General features: G+C 36.3%; 2 protein-coding genes across 2 annotated transcripts in view; both read left to right on the top strand.

The window, feature by feature from the left end:
* LOC115242438 (WW domain-binding protein 4) overlaps nucleotides 1–20,793 on the top strand; it is a 50,671-nt gene that overhangs the window by 17,912 nt on the left and 11,966 nt on the right. The window lies entirely within an intron of this gene.
* On the top strand, nucleotides 7,149–15,309 carry LOC115242439 (calmodulin-lysine N-methyltransferase). The gene is made up of 2 exons (XM_029818727.1): nucleotides 7,149–8,227; nucleotides 12,732–15,309. The coding sequence occupies exons 1-2, from the start codon at nucleotides 7,574–7,576 to the stop codon at nucleotides 13,089–13,091; spliced, it is 1,014 nt and encodes a 337-aa protein (XP_029674587.1). The 5' UTR covers nucleotides 7,149–7,573; the 3' UTR covers nucleotides 13,092–15,309.

Raw genomic sequence — 20,793 nt, 5'->3', positions numbered from 1 at the left:
TCCCCCCCCCCCCCAACAGCTTATCTCCATATGTTATAATATTGATTAAAATATTTTTTTATTATATAAAAGAAACGATCACTCATCTAATTAGTAATAGTCTTCGCCGTGTTTATTACCGCAGCATCTATCGTAGCATACACCATGTATCATTTATTTACCGCAGACAGCATAGCGTGATCTGGGCCTAGCTGATAACGGAGAGCTTACTATAATCCACATTATGTGATTCCCGTAAAGCGAATCACTATTCCCGCGCCACGTGCGCGAATTCGTGACTGGGGAAAAGTTTGCAGACACCATCGCATACATACGTACATACGGCTTAGGCGTATTTTGCATAATACGATTTCCATTCCCACGATTCCACATTCTACTGCATATCTGTCTTTCGTGTGTAATTATCTAATTATCATGCGCGCAAGTAAATTTGTCTTGCATAAAAATTTATCTTGTTTCTGCATATTACTCACTTTCTCTGTTTTATATTATTTTTTACATTTGTTGTTTTTTTATATTTTTGTGTATATTTCTTTAATTTTGATAATTGTTTTAATTAAATTTTTATATATAATAATTATTTTTCTTTTTTCATTTATTTTTCTTGATTTAAAAAAAATAATCTCTTTTATTTATTTTTCTTGATTTTTTACCGAAATATTTTGATTTATTTGATTTAATTCTAAATCTGTAACTGCAAATAATAGGATCGAAGAATTCGTTCATTGATCCATGTCCGTTTCTGTTTGAGATTGTTTTATTAACTCTTTTGAAATAGAACTTCGGAGTAGAATTCGGGAAAGATTATTTCGGGAAGCAGTTCCTCTTTCGATTGTTACATTTTGTCTGAATTTTTTATTTTACTTTATTTTATTCTCTACGCGCGCGCGCACACACACAGAATATTCTATTCACATTCGCCCTATACTATGTCTTCATTTAGTGCGCATATAGCTTGCACAGTCACAGTACCCGTATCTGCTAAAAATATAACTTCCTTGACACGAGTGCGGCCTTATCTTGTCGATTCTCACGTGCGTAAACCCGGCGCCCTATTGCAATAAAACCACGTGACAATAAGCACATATCGAAATTAGAATCGTATGATTATCTAAGCGAAGTTTTTTCCGATATGAAAAAGTATACACGGTGGGTCTTGAAAAAAATGTACAAACTATAAGAAGCATGTTGTTTCTCGAAGAATTTTATAAACCACCTTTGGCTTACAATTAGCGAAAGTCAGTAAAGAGTGTCGAAATTTCTTTAAACTAGACTTTAGATTAAGTACAGTTTATAATTTGAAGTAAAATTTATTTTAATTTTATTTAATCTTGGCGAAAAAAAAGAAATTGAATTTTAATTAATTTATCTTTTTATTTGCATTCCCTAAAAATTTACTTTTCTAGAGAGTATTTTCTTGGTTAGTATACAAATACCAATGATTTAACCAATGATTTATCGAATAGTATCGATCATCTATTAAATTCGAACGTCCTACGCGCATCTGTCATAACTGCATCTGTAACTGCGTCGCGTTGCATAGAACGATGCACTGTTCTTGGCGGCGATAGCGGCTCCATTGTCCGTTTCATCGTATCTACTTCTGTCCTTAATAAGCGAATGTGGGGCATTTGGCGCCCGTCATTGGCCAACACAGTCGCTTTTGCTTACATGAATCCGCGGAATTGTCAGCGAAACCCGCCGAAAGGAAAAGACGTGCCTTCGCGACGACGACGTCTCTCCTCCTTCGCTGACGTCGTTCACGTCGTCACGTAACTTTCCTGACCCGAGACTCCTAGACGCATTGCGTCGCTAACTCTTGCCAGAGAAACGCCGCAATACCGTTTTACCGCGTCTACATTGCGACAGCTTGTCTTCATTTTGCTCTCCATCTCCCTTCTCCTTTCCTAGCGACTTTTCTTTCCGGTGACTTTTTGTAATTTTTGAAGTTTGTTTCCGCTAGACACTCGCGTAATAATATTTTTATCCTCGCTTTTAAAAACTTATACAGGGCGTCATGTGTAAAACCACCATATATAATTTTTAATATAAATTCTTTGATCGGTTTGAAATTGAATTTTCTTAAATAATATAAATGATATAGGAAAGCATCTTTCTTTCTCTCTATACATAAATATAATATATATTTTATATATATGTATATAATATGTTTGAATAATCAACAATAGTGTATGTAAAAATAAGAATGAAATGAGATTAAATATAATCTTAGATATTTGATACTTTGTATCATATTTAGAGTCTGCGGTTCTTTGTGATTATCGGAGGAACCAATTTCCGTACGATTTGGCGAATCGCAGATCTGCAGACGTCTTCTACAGACATCTTCTGCAGACGTCTTCTGCAGATTATGCGCTTGGCTGTATTACGAATTAGACTCGACAATTACAGGGAGTCGGATTACCGTAAATCTTGTCTTCACATTAGATATAAAGGTAATTAAATTTACGTGAGCATTTGATATCGAATATGATTATAAATATGTTATTTAAAAGAAAAGATCTTTTGTGCACACAAGTAAATTATATCTTAATTAAAGGGTCAATTAAAAGATATTTCACGACACACAGAATTATTGTCTATAACAGATTATTAATCATTTCATGAATTTTATATAATAAAGTTTTTCATAATACTTTGAAAATTTAAAAACATTGTTCTTAAGAGTTAAAAATTGTATAATTATAACATATATACATATAACATATAACATAAATAATGAATTGCTTAAAAACAAAATGTCCAAAACCATCTCTTTTATCTATATATAGGATAATATCCTCTTTCTAAAGTCTCGTAAATTTACGTGCATATCGTTTTCACCGAAAAATCGTACACAATTCTGTATATAAACAATGCTCGATGCGTATCGATTTTTCGACTCTCGCGATTTCGTTTGCCGACTCTGTTAAATCGAATCACGCCTGTCTGTGTCCGCATCTTCTCTCCGAAAGCACATTTGCATAGGTAGAAATAATAGTATCGCCATCTTATGTCAACCGCACATGGCGCGAATGCTGGAGATGAAATATTTCAAGTACACGTAACAGTGCAGAGGAAAAGAAGCGGAGATTTAATCGCGCGCCGATACACACACACACACACACAGGGATAATTAATAGTATATATGAGCAAGTTTTTTTTTTATAATTGAGAATTCCATTTACAGGAACTATCTCTCTTTAAATAATATATCGTATGGTATGCCATTATATTATCTTTCTCTTATCGATAGGCATATTATATATTATATATTCAACAGAAAAAATGTTTATACGCACACACACTCTAACGATATAATATAAAATATAATAAAATATGTTTTGTTAAGAGCGTACGAAACAAATAATGCAAATTTCCATTCACGGAATGCGAAGGTAGATATCTATATTCGTCGCATAGCGCCTAGAGGCTATCGGCTTGACACGGGGAAGGGAAACCACGAGCACCACTGCCACTGGATCCTATTTGTGTCAAACAATATAAAGTAGATAGCACATGTACGTGCCCGCAGCCTCGGTGCAGTTGCATAAGCGCCGCAGGGGATACGCGTGCGGAAACACGGGAGCATTGCTGCTGCTCCGCGAAGAGATCACCACTTTGCGCTTTAATGAAATTCAATTTGTGCCCGGACGTACACGGGATTATACGTTTCGAATTCCAATATGAAATATTGTGTCTCGCAAAAAAATCCCACCGTTGCGTCTCTTTTAAATTTTAAGACGAAAAATCGATAAATATTTAATCAGAAACTTTTGTTTCTCGAGATTTTCTGGTAATTCTTTTGAAATATGAAAGTAATTTTATTAATTAATTTTTTTTTGTTATGTATATCTAGATATTTATCAAAATAGGCTCGATTTTCTAATAATTTAAAGTTTATAAAACTTGCACAATAAATATTCAATCAATATATTGTAAACTATTTTGTATAAATATGAATATATTTACGCGTCAATATTATAAATCTATGAACGATTAAGTTTTTTATTCCTCATGGTTAATTTCTTATCAATTATTTTCTTACAATTAAAAATATTAGGCTTTTCCTTTATTGAAAATTTTAAAAGCTTATTTTTCAGTTTTGATATATAAGTTTCTCGTATAAATAAACGTGTATAAATAAAATATGATTACGCCGTCTGTTTCCACATACGAATTCGTTCGAAGCGGTGTCATTGACCGTTGAAAATTAGATTTCGCTATAATTATGACAGGACCGATTCGACGCGCCACGACAAGATGTATCGGGGGGGATCAATATCTCTCCAAGGCATATAAATATACTGAATTGCGCAAATAATTAAAAAGTTGACTCTCGAAAGTGGGCATGAGAGGGCTTTAATGGACGTGTGGATCCACTAGGCAAGTACCGGTGACGTTTTGACGCGTGCTTCGTCGTATAAATCGCTAATGGAGCTAGAAACCCGAGCCATCTGCGATAATATAGCGGAGATGTGAAAGACCGTAGACATAGAAATACATTTAGTGCTTCTTTCGATATCGCATTTCCCATAGACGATTCTGTCCCCTATGTTTACTGCTGCGAAACTTGAGAAGTGGTTTTTTTATCATCAATTATTTTATGTGTTTATAAGATGGTGTCCCGTATAATTGCCGCAATAAAGGAGAGAAAAACGTCTAGGCGCGAATGTACAAATAACTCGGAGCTTGAGTAAGCAACATTAAAACCGATTTTCGAGATTTAGTCCTAGCAATATATTTCGGAGGAAATTGAATTTCGTCCGTATTAGCAAGATCCGTGTAAGACGAAAAATGTAACCGCTGATTACACGTGAATTTATTTGTAGTGAAGATTCAATTTTTCTCTTTTGTAATAATCTCGCGCGACACATACTTTTTTAGGAATAATTAGGAATTCACAATTCTGCGCGATTTTCATATCTTGCCTTTAAATTAGGTATTTATGGTATTTATGATACTTAGATATTTATTTTATACATTATACATATATTTGCGTACATTAACATTAATATTGCGAAAAAAACGTAGCTTTTTTTTATGCGCACATGTTCATACCTATCATCATTTGTTTTGGCTGTCATAATTTTGGATCGCTTCCAAATCTTGTCACCGAGTAAAAAATTATCCAAAATTTTCTGTGTAAACGTTCTTCTTAAATCTAGTCCATCGAACGATGAAAAATATTTAAATATTTGCGATTGTACATATACAGGTAATGAGAATTTAATAATTTAATGATTTATGTTTATGTTATATTTTACATCTGAAGTTAAAATTCTGAATCAAAATCGCGATGAATGAAACGTGTGATTCGTATATTATTTACATTTTATAATATATAAATTGGGAAATTTGTTAAACTATGTTGATGTATTTACAATGAGTTATTATAGAAGATATTTATTAATACGTAATGTTTCCACTGTTGCTTTTAACTGAATGAAAAATTGTTTAAATTGGATATTTCAGATACTACACATTATGTTTACTTAATAAATTATTCACGTGTGCGGTTGATTGATATATCCGAATAAAATCTGTGTTGATATAATTGCGTGATATTAAACGTGGGATATAAAATCAATGATCACCTTGTTTCATTAAGCTCGAAGATAAATAAAAATTCCGTTATATTCTTTATTATTTATATTTACGTGATTAATATTGGATATTCGCGCGTATTGTCGACGATGAAAATAACCACAGATTTCGATCTTAATTTGTTTGCGATTGAGATTGACGATTATGTGAAGCGTAAAATCGCGTAAACAAATAAGGAGCAATTAACAAGTGTGCCTCTCGTCGCTTGTCGGGAAACTTTGGTCAAGACTTAAACATTAATTTAATGACAGTTTAATGTGTTTGCGCCTTGGCACGACGCGCGAAAAGCGACCAGTTATGATGTTGGAACCAGGCTTATGACATGCTCGGATAAGCCAGCTGTATATTATAACGGGGCATTTAATATCGACTCCCTCCTCCTCTCTCTCCCTGCCCTTTTTCTATCTTTATTATAATAATATATCCGATATATATCCAAAGGTAAAGCAATGTTCGTGTTCGAATCGTTCCGATCGAGGGCGAATGAAAAATAAAAACGAAATAATTCAACCGACGTACAAGAATTTATGAAAGCTCTAAGATGTACATTCAATTATAAGCTGTCAAGGAAAATTTAAAGCGGATGGATTATGGCTCCGTCGTATACGTTTGTTACCAGAAATCCACGCGTCGTTAAAACTTCGTAACTGGAACACCTGTCGAATATTCAACGCTGTTCCGGCGTTTCGTTATCGAGAAGTTGTACCACTCGTAGTTTCGGTAGATTGATGGAACAAGGAGCGTCGTAAAAATAGGAAATAACTAGACTTACAATATATAGCCGACAACGGGAGAAATAATATTGAACACGTGCCAGCAAAAGCTGTAAACTCATTAATACTTTAATAGGATATAAAAACAATAATAATCTGATACGCGCGCGCGAAAGAAATGATAAATGAACCGTATTGCCTGTTTCTATTTTTGTCGCTGATTTATTATCTTTCATTATTCGTATTTATCTGTCTTACGATCTCGCTCATTCTTTCTGCATCACTAATGAAATTGCAAACGACAAATGCTGTATGCTCGATCAAATTGATTTGATAATTCTATCCGTGTACATACAAGATGAGGAGGAAAAAGCGAGAAATAACGTTTCACGTTATTTTCACGATGTAGCTCGCTTATTCGAATGATAAATCTGTCGAGTGCCCGTCAGCGTATAATCCATCATACCTCACTCCGCAAGAAGCTCCGACAAATTTCGGTGTACGCCGTTTCTACAGATTATATTGAATCCGATTAGCCATTAAGATTCGGATCTTGGAAAAGCTCAGGCTAATTCGGAGTCACGCGGCGGCTCAAGCGACAGCGCGCCAGAAGATCTTTACGAAAGCGCGACAGACACGCAGTCGGGGGATCCCCCCGACGTCGGGGAGCATCCGCGGGGAGACGGTGCAAAAGGTGGACCGGCGCGAAGCCGCGACAAAGAGAGAGAGAAAGAAAGGGAAGCCGCGCAGGCGCCGATCCAATGCTCGTGGAGAACGCTCGTCGTCCGCGTGGCGCGAGTTAGAACTTGACTTGGTGCTTTTAGTCTTGGCCCGTCCCTTCGTCCATCCCCGTCCTTGCCGGGCGAGAGCCGCCCCACGGGGGCGAACTATTGTCCGAGGGGAGATATGTGTCTGGACCGGTCGCGGGAAGAAAGACGGCGGCGCCGATTCCGCTCGATTCGCAACCGGCGAACCGTTGACAAGCGATAAAGAGTACCACGCGTCGCTCCCACGTGCCTTCCACGAGTTTGCAGCAGCGAAAGTGAGAACTCACCGGGACAAAGTTAATGAAGTCTCCGACGGAATTTCTCGAGGATTGTCTTTCGCGTAAACATTCGCAAACAGAAGATAACGTATCAAATCAAAGAAGTAACAGGAGATAATCTTTCTACTGGAGTATAAAAAAAATATCGAGGAAAATCTAAAAGGTGGATATATATTATCGGATTTCGATCGATGCTCTTGATCGCGACATGTCGCAGGAGATTCTACCCCGTCGAGAAGCACCCTCGATCGAGACGAACGACGATCGCAGCTCAAAGAAAAGTACTCGTGCTCAGCGTCGATGGCGCATCCTTGCCAGGGCACTGACAGGTTCGCCGGAGCCGATCGGCAGCGAGTCCGACGAGGAGGTGTCGGTGAGGCGGTTCACCAGCTTCGGTCTGCTGGAATGCGCGCCGTTGGTGAACGCACCAGCGGACGGCGAGTCCAGATGGTGCGAGTACTCGGCCCGTCTGGACGGCCGGTCGTACAACGTGCAGATACGTCGAATAAGCAAGTGCTTCACCGCGAGCGAGCTGATCGGCTTCAATAACACCGGCAACGTGTGCGTCTGGCCGTCTGAGGAGTGTCTGGCCTACTACCTGCTGAGGAACCGCGGTCTCTGCCGGAACCGTAGCGTCCTCGAACTCGGCGGCGGGATGAGCTGTCTAGCCGGCGTCCTTATCGCCAAGTATTGCAATCCCAGTGCCGTGACGCTCACGGACGGCAACGTGACCAGCGTTGACAACGTGCGCTGCATCGTCACCAGGAATGACATGACGCATCTGGTAGAATGCGGCGTCGTGCAGTGGGCCCGGGCCGCCAGGGCCCTCAGACAGGCGGCGGTCAATGGCAACCGCGTTAAGGTGAATGTCCACTTCGAGATATCTCTCTCTCTCTCTCTCTCTTTCAAATTAGTCTGGGATTACTCTCGAAACTGTGGGCGCGCGATTAAAATAGCACGCGCTTAGACCGTAAAATCGACAAACATGCGAGAATCAATAAGAATTGCATTAGGAATTTTCAAACTTTATTTCGAGGAGATACTCGATAGATCGTAGATTGTTTCTTTAATTATTCTGATAAGTTTGGTAATTTATGTATCTATAAAACTTTCTTCTCTTTTATCGATTATGTCTCTTCTGATCGTAGATGGTGCGCGATATTTTCTTTTTAAAGTATCATAAATATTAATTCAACATTTTTATTTTCTCAATATGAAACATGTTTTCATTGCTTCTCGATAAGTCGTATTCCATCAGATTGCTGTGAACAGAGGGCCGCCAGCGCGTAATAAAACACGTGTGGAAAAAGCATATTCTCAAAGCAACATCGGAGCGATATTGAAGCTTGACGAGAATACTGCAGCAGTAGCACGTGCGGTTACACAAAGAAGCCGGAAATTAAATATTGAGGATATTAATGAAAAGAGTATTTTTTTAGCTTTCACACATTACGTGGCATAGGCCTATGCCTTTATTAGAATTTTCAATAAAAATCCAGTCGCGTCGTTAACCAAGAGTAGAGAATAAATTAATAATTATCGTAAACTATAATAAGAAATATATCTTGCGTATCGAAATTTTTTATATAAAACGCATCCTTTTTTTTTTAATTTTTGATCTTTTAAATTTCAAGTAACGTGTACGGATTTTGGGAATGTATCATGGAAATGCGAAAAACATTAAGCGTCCGCATTTGTATGAGTTCCGAGAATCTGCAAGTGACATTGGGATTTGAAGGGTCAACCTTGCTGATCGCGGCCGCCAGAATTCAACGTGGTCGTCGGCTCCACGGTCGAATAACGCGTCTCGTAAACTCCCAAGTTCGACGTGATCCGCATCGGTGATGAGGACGATGACGACGAGTCGATACGCCTGGTTTCGCGGTTGCACGTTCTTCACGTCATCCACGATCAATGAGTCATCGCGGTCATCGCGAGTCGATGAATGGAAAAATTGAGGCCTTATGCCGTAAAATAATCGCAATTCTAGAACAGATGGCGATTTGCGATCTCGCGACGACGAGTAGTAGTCCGTTATTTTCATACAACGCGAAGAAGCTTCCTCGAAGTCGGGAAAATTTAAAGATACAAGAAAGATTTCGACAATTTGGTAAAATGATAAGTTGGAGTAATCTTTTTTAACTTATGACATTTCCGTGAAATATATTGTGGAATAGATACCGTGCGAATAAAATGTGTTTCACGAAGCACGTGTTAGGGTCATAGAGTCACGTAACGGAGACACGTGCTATCGTTGCATATTTCGAAATACATCATATCATAATACACCTGTCACCCAATTTATCTAGGGAGTATCTTTGAAAAGATATATAGAAAGAGAACCTATCTCTAATATAAATTAGAGTTATGCTTCTAATTTATCTTGGATAAAAGTTTCATTCATATTTTTAAATGATAAATTAATATCGGAAATTAGTTTTTATAGAATCTTCCTGTAGATTAAATATTCAATATACATTTATTTGCTATGTATTTCTTATGTAAAATATTTATGAAACTGTTTCAATATCGCTCTATTTTATTAAATTTTTATATTGCATATCGCCTAAAAAGATAAAAAAAGATGGGTAGGTAGATAGAAAATATATATTTCATATATATGTATCCTCCTTTCCCGGGTATAAATGTACCCACATGGAAGTGTAGAATCCCCGCGTGATCATTGTGATACCCGGGTCGGATATATGGACGCACCATTCGGACATTTCCGGCTAAACCTCAGCTCCATTTCCGGCAGCCTCCATAATGTAGCCTCTGCGTTCTTCCGGTAGCTCGTAACGTTCCGCACGATCTTTTTCGTGGGAAATTTTCGCTTGGCCGGGAGCGATCAGGATTGTGCACCGTCGAAACAAAATCGAAGATTGTTCGAACGATTGATCAAGATTAATTGCAAAAACGAATATTCGACTTTACTCGTCTACCTACGCGAAAACTATCTTCGCATTTATCTGAAAAATCTGACGTTGAACTATTGAACGTTTTTTCAATGTATCTGACATTTGCGATTGGTTTCTCTAATCTTATTTTTTTTTTCAGTTTATTTATTAAAGACCATATATGAGGTTTAATTTGATTCATTTGATTAATTTGATTTTCGTTATTTTATTCGCGAATTTAATTATTTTATTGATCAACTTAAAACCACATAAATATATCGCGGATAAGTTTCAAAGTACACATTTTTCAGAGATTTATATCCGTTCTCTTCTCGAATCGTTCTTTACGCGAGAGAGGAATATCTTTCGTACAATGGATTACTTCTTCTGCAATAAAATACAAAAAAATACGTTATTCTTTCACAATATTTTAGATGATTATAATATTGTCTTCAGATTACAAGAAATAACAATTCTTATAATTAACTTTTTCGACTTTAATGAGATTTCAAAGATATTAGAAGTTATTAAAAAAGAATTATTTCAAAAGTCTTGAAATGAGGACGATGACGACGAGTCGATACGCCTGGTTTCGCGGTTGCACGTTCTTCACGTCATCCACGATCAATGAGTCATCGCGGTCATCGCGAGTCGATGAATGGAAAAATTGAGGCCTTATGCCGTAAAATAATCGCAATTCTAGAACAGATGGCGATTTGCGATCTCGCGACGACGAGTAGTAGTCCGTTATTTTCATACAACGCGAAGAAGCTTCCTCGAAGTCGGGAAAATTTAAAGATACAAGAAAGATTTCGACAATTTGGTAAAATGATAAGTTGGAGTAATCTTTTTTAACTTATGACATTTCCGTGAAATATATTGTGGAATAGATACCGTGCGAATAAAATGTGTTTCACGAAGCACGTGTTAGGGTCATAGAGTCACGTAACGGAGACACGTGCTATCGTTGCATATTTCGAAATACATCATATCATAATACACCTGTCACCCAATTTATCTAGGGAGTATCTTTGAAAAGATATATAGAAAGAGAACCTATCTCTAATATAAATTAGAGTTATGCTTCTAATTTATCTTGGATAAAAGTTTCATTCATATTTTTAAATGATAAATTAATATCGGAAATTAGTTTTTATAGAATCTTCCTGTAGATTAAATATTCAATATACATTTATTTGCTATGTATTTCTTATGTAAAATATTTATGAAACTGTTTCAATATCGCTCTATTTTATTAAATTTTTATATTGCATATCGCCTAAAAAGATAAAAAAAGATGGGTAGGTAGATAGAAAATATATATTTCATATATATGTATCCTCCTTTCCCGGGTATAAATGTACCCACATGGAAGTGTAGAATCCCCGCGTGATCATTGTGATACCCGGGTCGGATATATGGACGCACCATTCGGACATTTCCGGCTAAACCTCAGCTCCATTTCCGGCAGCCTCCATAATGTAGCCTCTGCGTTCTTCCGGTAGCTCGTAACGTTCCGCACGATCTTTTTCGTGGGAAATTTTCGCTTGGCCGGGAGCGATCAGGATTGTGCACCGTCGAAACAAAATCGAAGATTGTTCGAACGATTGATCAAGATTAATTGCAAAAACGAATATTCGACTTTACTCGTCTACCTACGCGAAAACTATCTTCGCATTTATCTGAAAAATCTGACGTTGAACTATTGAACGTTTTTTCAATGTATCTGACATTTGCGATTGGTTTCTCTAATCTTATTTTTTTTTTCAGTTTATTTATTAAAGACCATATATGAGGTTTAATTTGATTCATTTGATTAATTTGATTTTCGTTATTTTATTCGCGAATTTAATTATTTTATTGATCAACTTAAAACCACATAAATATATCGCGGATAAGTTTCAAAGTACACATTTTTCAGAGATTTATATCCGTTCTCTTCTCGAATCGTTCTTTACGCGAGAGAGGAATATCTTTCGTACAATGGATTACTTCTTCTGCAATAAAATACAAAAAAATACGTTATTCTTTCACAATATTTTAGATGATTATAATATTGTCTTCAGATTACAAGAAATAACAATTCTTATAATTAACTTTTTCGACTTTAATGAGATTTCAAAGATATTAGAAGTTATTAAAAAAAGAATTATTTCAAAAGTCTTGAAAGGTTGTTTTACTCCTTTAAAATCGTTTTTTATCCGCCACGGAAAATAATTATAAGTTTTATTCGAGCCATACCTTATACATTAATACAAAGTTTCCACTTTCTCACGAGTTTGGTAAACTTTTTTTAAGTACTTTGCAAATGCACGTGGCGAATCTTATTCTGCAAATATTATTTGATTTTGATGGAAGCGATACTCGTATTCCGATTTGAATCGACATTCTCGAATACACGTAGTGGCTTGATCCCATTTCTAGCGCCAGACTGAAATCTGGATTCTCGATTGTGATTTTTCGATGTAGACGCGGACGATCATCGGCGACGAGGACGAGCGACTGCCTTCGGGTTTTTACGACGTGATTCTGAGCGCAGACTGTCTTTTCTTCGACGACGCCCGATTGGATTTGGTGGAGACGATCTACGGCTGGCTGGCCGACGACGGGGTCGCCCTAGTGATGGCACCCAGACGCGGCACGACATTCCAGATGTTTGCCGAGGCGTCGATCAAACGCGGTTTCATAGCACGACAGACGGAACTGTACGACGATACGGTGTGGTCGCGGCATCTGGAGCTGCTGCAAAACAATTCGGAATACTGCCCGGATCTGCACTATCCGGTGTTATTAGAGCTCACGAAGCAGAAGAAGACGCCGCCCGGATGATCGAGCTCGATCGACGATGACGAGGACAACCAGCCGGACGGGAGTCTCGGCGAGGAATGAAAATGCGTTCGTTAACATGTTTTTTGATACGGACCGTTGATACGGACCTTGTTCGCGCACATAGAGTTAAGTGAAAAGATTGAATATATCGCGTGAAGGAAGAACACATATAATAAAATATAAAGGTGCATATAAGACTGCCTCTATGTCGTCCGACAATGTCAAGGCCGGTTTTTTATTAGTCATCTGATGAAACGTTTAGTGCTCGCATGCACTTACGGATCGATCTTCTGCTGGTACGCATCGTTCCGCATCGTCGCCGTTATCGGGAAAGTTCTGTAAGGAAGACTTTCCGTGCGAGAATCAAGCTTGAACCGATGCCCGACCTACCCCTCGTTAATTAACCCCTGAGTGTTTACGGTAGATATCTGATATTTTATGGATAAATGCGTATATAGATGGAAGTACAAATATATCGAAATTGTATTTGTGCTTTTAAAACATCGGTTTATTTATTTGCACTCAATTGCACATAGTTATTTCAACAGAGATATTTATTTTTATTCAGAGCGTGTGTGTTTTATAGCGCGGAGATAAATGATACGCCGTGTGATATATATATATAACGAACTATAATCCTTCGCTTTAAATTAATCCAAAATATTGCGAGAGGCCCGCAGATATTATTTTCATAGCGGGTGATACTTTTGGTATCAATTTACATGCAATATATATTTGGAAATAAAAAACGAATGCCAATGGCAAGTCGAAATTTTCAAATAATTGAACATTCTTTAATGGGGCAGAAAAAAAATTCATATTTACGATTATATCTTTAAAATATATTTATATCGTAGCATACATCGGGCGATGAAGATTATATTATAGAATAGAGCCAGAAATTGGTCGAAGATTAAATAATATTCAGGGATATTAAATCGGCAACATATATTAATCTTCTAATAATAAGATATATTTATAATTCACAAATATTTCAAAATAGATCATACTGTTTATTATATCTTATATAATATTCTTCATCCGGGGTTGAGATGCGACTCTTAATAGGGAGACTCTTTTTAGACGTACCTGATTTTATATCGAATTGAGAATAGAAACATCGGAAAGACGATTGATGTCATTTATAATACGACAATGCGATATCGGCAATTTCATCAATCATTGATTAAGATTTCAATTCTAAATAAATGGTTCGAGATACTTCTCGAGTTCCTCATTCTTTGCAGTTGACAGGACCAATCGTGTGAGATCGAAGTGTTTAGATACAACTGAAGTATAATTGATAGATTGTATTGTTTCCACAGTGTATTCTATTAATTGCGTCAAAAGACATTTCCGTATTCTTGGATAAAGAGAGAGAAAAAAAAGTATCAATATTATCAATTAAGAATTAACGCTATTTGGGTCCAAAAATAAAGCGAAGCCGGGCAGAAGCAGAATATTAACGATTGCCAATTCAGCGATATAGACGCTGGATCCAAACGTAAATAAAATATTAGTTGTTACGCTTGTTACTGTAGGCACAGATATAGATCGTTATAATCGAAACAAATGTAATCGCAGGATAATTTTAAGGAGACTTGTAAAAGAGCGATTCTCTTACAGAGGTCGATTTTGTCTTGGTTACATTGTATATTATGTGTGTGATGGTTTATTTATTTATTTATTAAGAAATTCTCTCGTATGTGTGTGTATAACTTTGTGACAAAATAATTCTCAAGTATTTCTTAAGTATATCCCGCGTTCCAAGAAAAAAAAGAAAGAAAAAGAAAAAAAATATTTTACCTCAAAGGACCAATCTATACGTATACATAGTTAAAAATCTAGTCAACAGAATTGCCAAACTCCCACTCATACGTACCTCCTTACATGGTTTTAGTGTCCATAAAATCTCTCTCTACTCGTGTAAAAAAGGAATTGTAATTAAGTAATAGGAGCAATTAAATTATTACATTACGGAATAAAAAACTAATTTCATCAAAAAATCGATCATGTTTTTTTTCTAACGTCCGATCGTCTTTTTCCAGCAATCTTCCAGAGATCAAAATTGCTATAATTGCTAGTCGATATTTTTCCGATGTTGTTAATCCACGTAGCTAGATGGGGAATTTATGGAATCTTCGTAGCTCGCGAGAGAGCCATTTGTGTACATGTGCGTATAAAAGAATCTTCCTAGTAATAAATTATTTTCACATAAAATGTCGCGTTTTTTTCTCGTACACTTACGGAGATAATACAATTGTCACGTTATGCTCGCGTCGCGTGACGATAAAAACGCCATTGACAAATCTACAACGACGCGATCCATGTCAGAATAAATAATACTGTTTAACGTTCGTTCAAACACATCCTGCTTTCCTCTGTCTGTCGCGTAATAGTTATATTTGCCCGTCTCGATTCCGTCTGTGTAATCGACTATGTACGTAAGTATCCGTCTTCTCTTCCTCTTTCTGCACATTTGCCAGAACCTGACGCAATCATCGCCTGGGTTTTGTCCGCTTGGTTTCTAGCGTCAAGTTAGATTGAGTCAGGTGTTTCTTAGAAGTTTTTAAAAGGCATGTGTTTTCAGTCTATAGTTTTGGCTTTACATTGATAATTTACGTTGCGATTTATGTAACGTATCAGACATCCAAGAATAAAGCAAAATATCCAATAATAGATCACGTTTTCAAGAGTCAATACATTCCAGCAGAGAATATTTTTCATCTATGAGAGTAAAATATTTAGGTTTCAGTATTTAAAACGAAATAAAAACGTTGCACTTTTTGTTTTTCAATCTATAATTAAACTCAGTATCGGAATTGTCAATTATAATAAAATTCCAAATTGACGAAATAAAGCGAAGTTAATAATGGAAAAAAAAATTTTCACTGAATTAAATATAATACAATTGAACAATTAATTTTGCTAATAAATACAAAGATCTTAATTTGCAGGTTTAATCTGATTTAAAAGTTACATCTGATTGCTGAAATATAAAAGTGGAAATTCTGATAAATGATTGTGATTAGCAAATGCGTTTCGTAACGAATGATACAGCAGAATATAAATTGCTCAGGAAAGCAAAATCAATCTCAAGAACGAGTGTCGGGTATAATACCGTTTGCTAATTTATTTTATCATCTGCGAAATATGTTATATGTACGTTATATTTTGTTTCGGCTTAACATGTTATTTCGTGTAATGTGCGATATGAAGTTATAAATTTGATCGCTCTAGATTCGGTGTTTATGCAGAATTCGTCTCGTTAAATTATATCTTTACGTTTACTGCTTATTTTAGGACTATTAACACTTGTCGGAGACGAAAAGATATCTTCAAACAAGAGCACAATTTCCTCGTGACGACTATATCTGCGTTATAAAGTCACATATTTTTTAAAAGTATGTAAATATTTCAACGTGTTATTTCATTTAAATGTATTTCATTTAAATGTGTCTCGAAACAGATGCCAATTGAGACATGTTATTATCGATACGTAATTAACAGGTGCGATATTAAGGTACTATTGTCATGTAACTGATATTTAGTCATGACTAATCGCGATATAATACCTTAGGGTCGATGCATACTATTTTTAGGCCTGAACGTTTCATGTTGTCACGCTTACAGCATTCGTAATTATTTTCACCGCCGTGGTAGAGCTATAAAAAGGGAGAACACGCGTCAGCGATTCGTTTATATAATTAGATACTTTTTCCGTCGCGCGGCCTCATTAAAATCAGTATAACTAAGTGCATGCGTCCGGGTTGATCGATTGCGGTAAGTAAATTTCCATTGCGTCCACACAGAAGTGACTACCACGTCGCTGAGAATAGATTTTTAGCCTGGCTATACGGGATTTTAAAGTACGTAAGTGCACTCGCCGCCCAAGTGCATCGCCCAACAAAGGAAACAGCTGATCGGGATCGAACCTTAAAGAGCTTCTTATAAGCGTTCCTTCGACAAAAACCCCGGAATGTATTAATCGCACTGTCATCAGTCAACGTTCGCTATATTTAATCTCACATTTAGCGACAGCGATTATGTAATTAAAACGGAACGAATATTTCAATTATTACTGGTATTAATTTAGCACGAAAGAATTTGAGTTAAATTACGCGTGAAAATTCTCCGTAAAGGGAAATTTATGGATTAAACTATGTACGAAAAAATCAGTCTCGGAATAACTAATAATTGCTTTTCGGGCAATAAAATCAATAGAGCGTGTACTGTTGGCAAATAATATTAAATTAAAAACAAAATAATAATTTTTATATGCAATCGTGTAAAGTAATCTGTATGCTTTATAAATTTTAAATTTATTCAGGAGTGTTGACTCACGGAATTATGTTTTACTGAAACAGTAGTTGGCTCATCTTTACGCGCCGTAGCCTCGATTCATTAAATAGCTAAGATACCATCAGAAAATTCGAAGCTAGAGGTGTGAAAATATAACGTGAGGATTATTAACGTGCGAAATGGGATATCGCGAGGAGATCTTTGTAAGGAGGTCAGAACGTCTATAGGGAAACTGCAACGACTCCGTCGCGAGCTCGTTAAGAAAGCCGTTTTATTGGACACACAACGACGATCAGATTTTTTTTTTCTCGCACGACGCGATGCAAATAATACAAACTTAAGTTTGCAGCCATCGTTGCGCGTTCGCATAATTTCCAACATAAATTTCCCTCTACGAAACTTTCCCGCCGGTATCTTCGCGCTTGGCACTGCAACGTTAAACAACCGTTCGGTTGTTTTACGGCCGACAGATTCGGCCAAAGTAACGGCCGCCTCTATGGCTTTATATATTTTACGAAGCTCATCAGTATACTGTGTGATCAACCTGTATCTTACATTGTCCTTCTCCCGTAAAAATAGAGATTTATCGATGAATCTTTTTATTTTATATTCTATTTTTATATAATAATTTTAAATTTAAGACTATACTTTAAAACAAAAGCGGAATTAAATTAAGGATTATCTCCGTTTAATTAATTCCCTAATAAAAACTTTACTTTGAATTAATTAATTTTAGATTTATGTCTCTTTCTCTCTCTCTTTCTTATTTATATAATTTTAATCATTAAAATATTTTAAGTAGTTAGTGTTTATAGAACCAATTTTTAAAGATTAAAAGTATGACTATCGCTGTAATTATTTAAAATTGCTAAAATATTAGTATTTCTTCTAAGCGTCCATATGTCTGAAATTCGTCAAAAATTGAAGCGATGATGATTCATGGAAAATAATTTTTATGATTGGCAACAAGCAGCGCTAATATTTATTAGTAAGACAGGCGCTAATGGATCCAAAACGTAAATAAAACAATCGCGGCTTTCCATGTTTTCGAGGTATCGCAAGAAAACGGAACTTGACTAGCGGAATTGAACGGCGTCACGGCGTGATATAACGTGCCCGCCACGTGTTAATAATATTTATTTCGACATCGAACCCTCATTTAAACGCCCGTGTAACATGTATAAACGCGGCGTCGAGAAATACTCCAAAAATAACACGGCATGGGCCCTTCGACGAACGGCTGCCGATTATTTTACGACCGTCTTTGTTTCGTCTCGCAGCCGGGACTAATTGGACGGCCTTTATATAAAAGGAGCCCCAAGTGTGTCGTTTGTATATTTTTTTTATTTTTTTTTTTTTTAGTGTAGGAGAAGTTTATCTTATCAAAACTTTAGTCCTTTCCCTTAATGATCAAAATTACAAACTTACGACAAATGACCGCGTTCTCATCGAGTTACGTGAAACAAAAAATTCGACCGAGTTTAGACTCGCGATAGAATTTAATTAAAAGGTTACTGGTTGTTGGTTTTATCTAGAATTTTAGTATCATATATACAATTAAGTTTCACTATCGTTTCGTCCACCGTTTCCCGGGCGCGTTGTTACGAGGCGCATCATTTCAAGGCGCATCGTTCTATGGTACAGCTTACAATTTCGGGACGAAACCGTTTTCCCCCCCCCCCCCCTCCCCCGAGTGTCTCTTATCTCGCTCGAATTATCCGCCATTACAGTAAATTCCGTTGCCACGCACGTGGGAATTCCGGAAGGTCGCAGGACATTGGATAAACCGTCTAGCCCATTCCCGCTGAGATCGCAATTTATACAGATATGAAATTACACTCACTGACGATTTCGCGAAAAAGCAGAGCAATCGATCAACTGAATTTGCATGCCAAAATTACGTTATGCTGTTCGAATTGCAATTTGTAAAAAAAAAAAAAAAAAAAAAAAAAAAAAAAAAAAAAAAAATACTTTATCCGATTTTACGCGACTGAACTTTTCGCTCTCTTTTCAAAAAAAAAAAAAAAAACAAACATGTTTTATAAATAGCGATTTGCAGTAAAATAATAGCGATCGCGGTGTTTCTTAATTAATAAAGTACGATGTTGAAATTATTTTGTCTTATTTAGATCTAATTGATCAGTATTTCGAAGAACTGACTTGGCAGTTGTCTTGATTTTTCGATACATTTTTTGCTCAATTTTCTCGATTTTCGACTATTTTTTAACAATTATTCCGCATAATTATTGCCATTGTCTTAACGCTGATCAATTATTCGTAATTTCGGACGTTTTCAATGAGATTCTTCGCGTCGAACAATTTCCGACGAGTGCATGCGTCATTGTTTGCATTGTTACGACCTATAAACCTATATATCGACAGGACGCGATTGCGCGGGACGTTAAGTGACGTTGATTGTTATCAATGAATGCGCGATGATGCTCGTCGACGACATACATTATCCTGATATATCGTTTATCATTGCTTGCGGATTTAATATTTACGTGCGCTACATATATGCACGCATATTATCTACAATACGCAAGGGATGCATATAAACGCATTTCAACAATACAATCTTGCATGACAATAGAAGGCATTTTTATGTTGCAATTTAATTTTTCTTTTCCCTTTTGTTTTCTGCAACATCCTTAATTATATACATATCTTTTTTTAATCACGGCATATCTTTTTTTTTATATAATAAAGAGTAAAAAGTCTTTTATATATTTTTTACGTATAATCAGACGCGATTATGAATGCAAATCATTTTAAATTTTAAATAGGACCCAACGTGTAGAGCTTTTATTCGTTTTCGAGACTAACTTATCCGAATAATTTATCCGGATTGTTGAGGTTTTCCTCATACTTATTAAATTAGGCGGGAATCGAGGTTCGAGAGCCCTTTATCTCTCGTGTGCATCATCCCGATTGAGATATGTGTTCGCGGATTCTAACGGGCATTCTATTCTAACCGAGTCACTTGCTCCTGACAAGCAGCGATGATATATAAAGATATTTATATGCCGTAAGTGCTCTTCTCTCTCTCTCTCTCTCTCTTTCTTTCTTCCCATGGAAAAAGTTCCGAAGAACAAAAACACCGAATGAAAGGCCGGGTGTGGAAACGACAGTGCAGTTCATGCACGTGCGCTGCGATATATATGTATACAGGACACTTAAAAAAAAAAAGTTATGAATTTTCTCTCATTTATAAATCATTGTCGAAATCGGAATCTATCTGCTAGAAAATTTGGCATTTTTTATTTCAATCCGCAAAATAAATAAGCGCAAGTTTCTTTTATCGAAATCTATTTAAAAAATTATATAGATAATAAGTATAACTTTATTATCTATTTTTATATCTGAGAAAAAAACATGAACTTATACAATTGTTATATAT

This window comes from Formica exsecta, unplaced genomic scaffold, assembly GCF_003651465.1.
Source record: "Formica exsecta isolate Colony F162 unplaced genomic scaffold, ASM365146v1 scaffold599, whole genome shotgun sequence".
Lineage (NCBI taxonomy): Eukaryota > Metazoa > Arthropoda > Insecta > Hymenoptera > Formicidae > Formica > Formica exsecta.
This window is presented reverse-complemented; position numbering and strand designations above follow the sequence as displayed.

Bases quoted from the DNA above. Each gene is read 5' to 3' on its own strand.
- LOC115242439 (XM_029818727.1), top strand. From the start codon at position 7,574: ATGTCGCAGGAGATTCTACCCCGTCGAGAAGCACCCTCGATCGAGACG. The intron at 8,228-12,731 runs GTGAATGTCCAC...TTTTCGATGTAG, and splicing joins TCAATGGCAACCGCGTTAAG to ACGCGGACGATCATCGGCGA.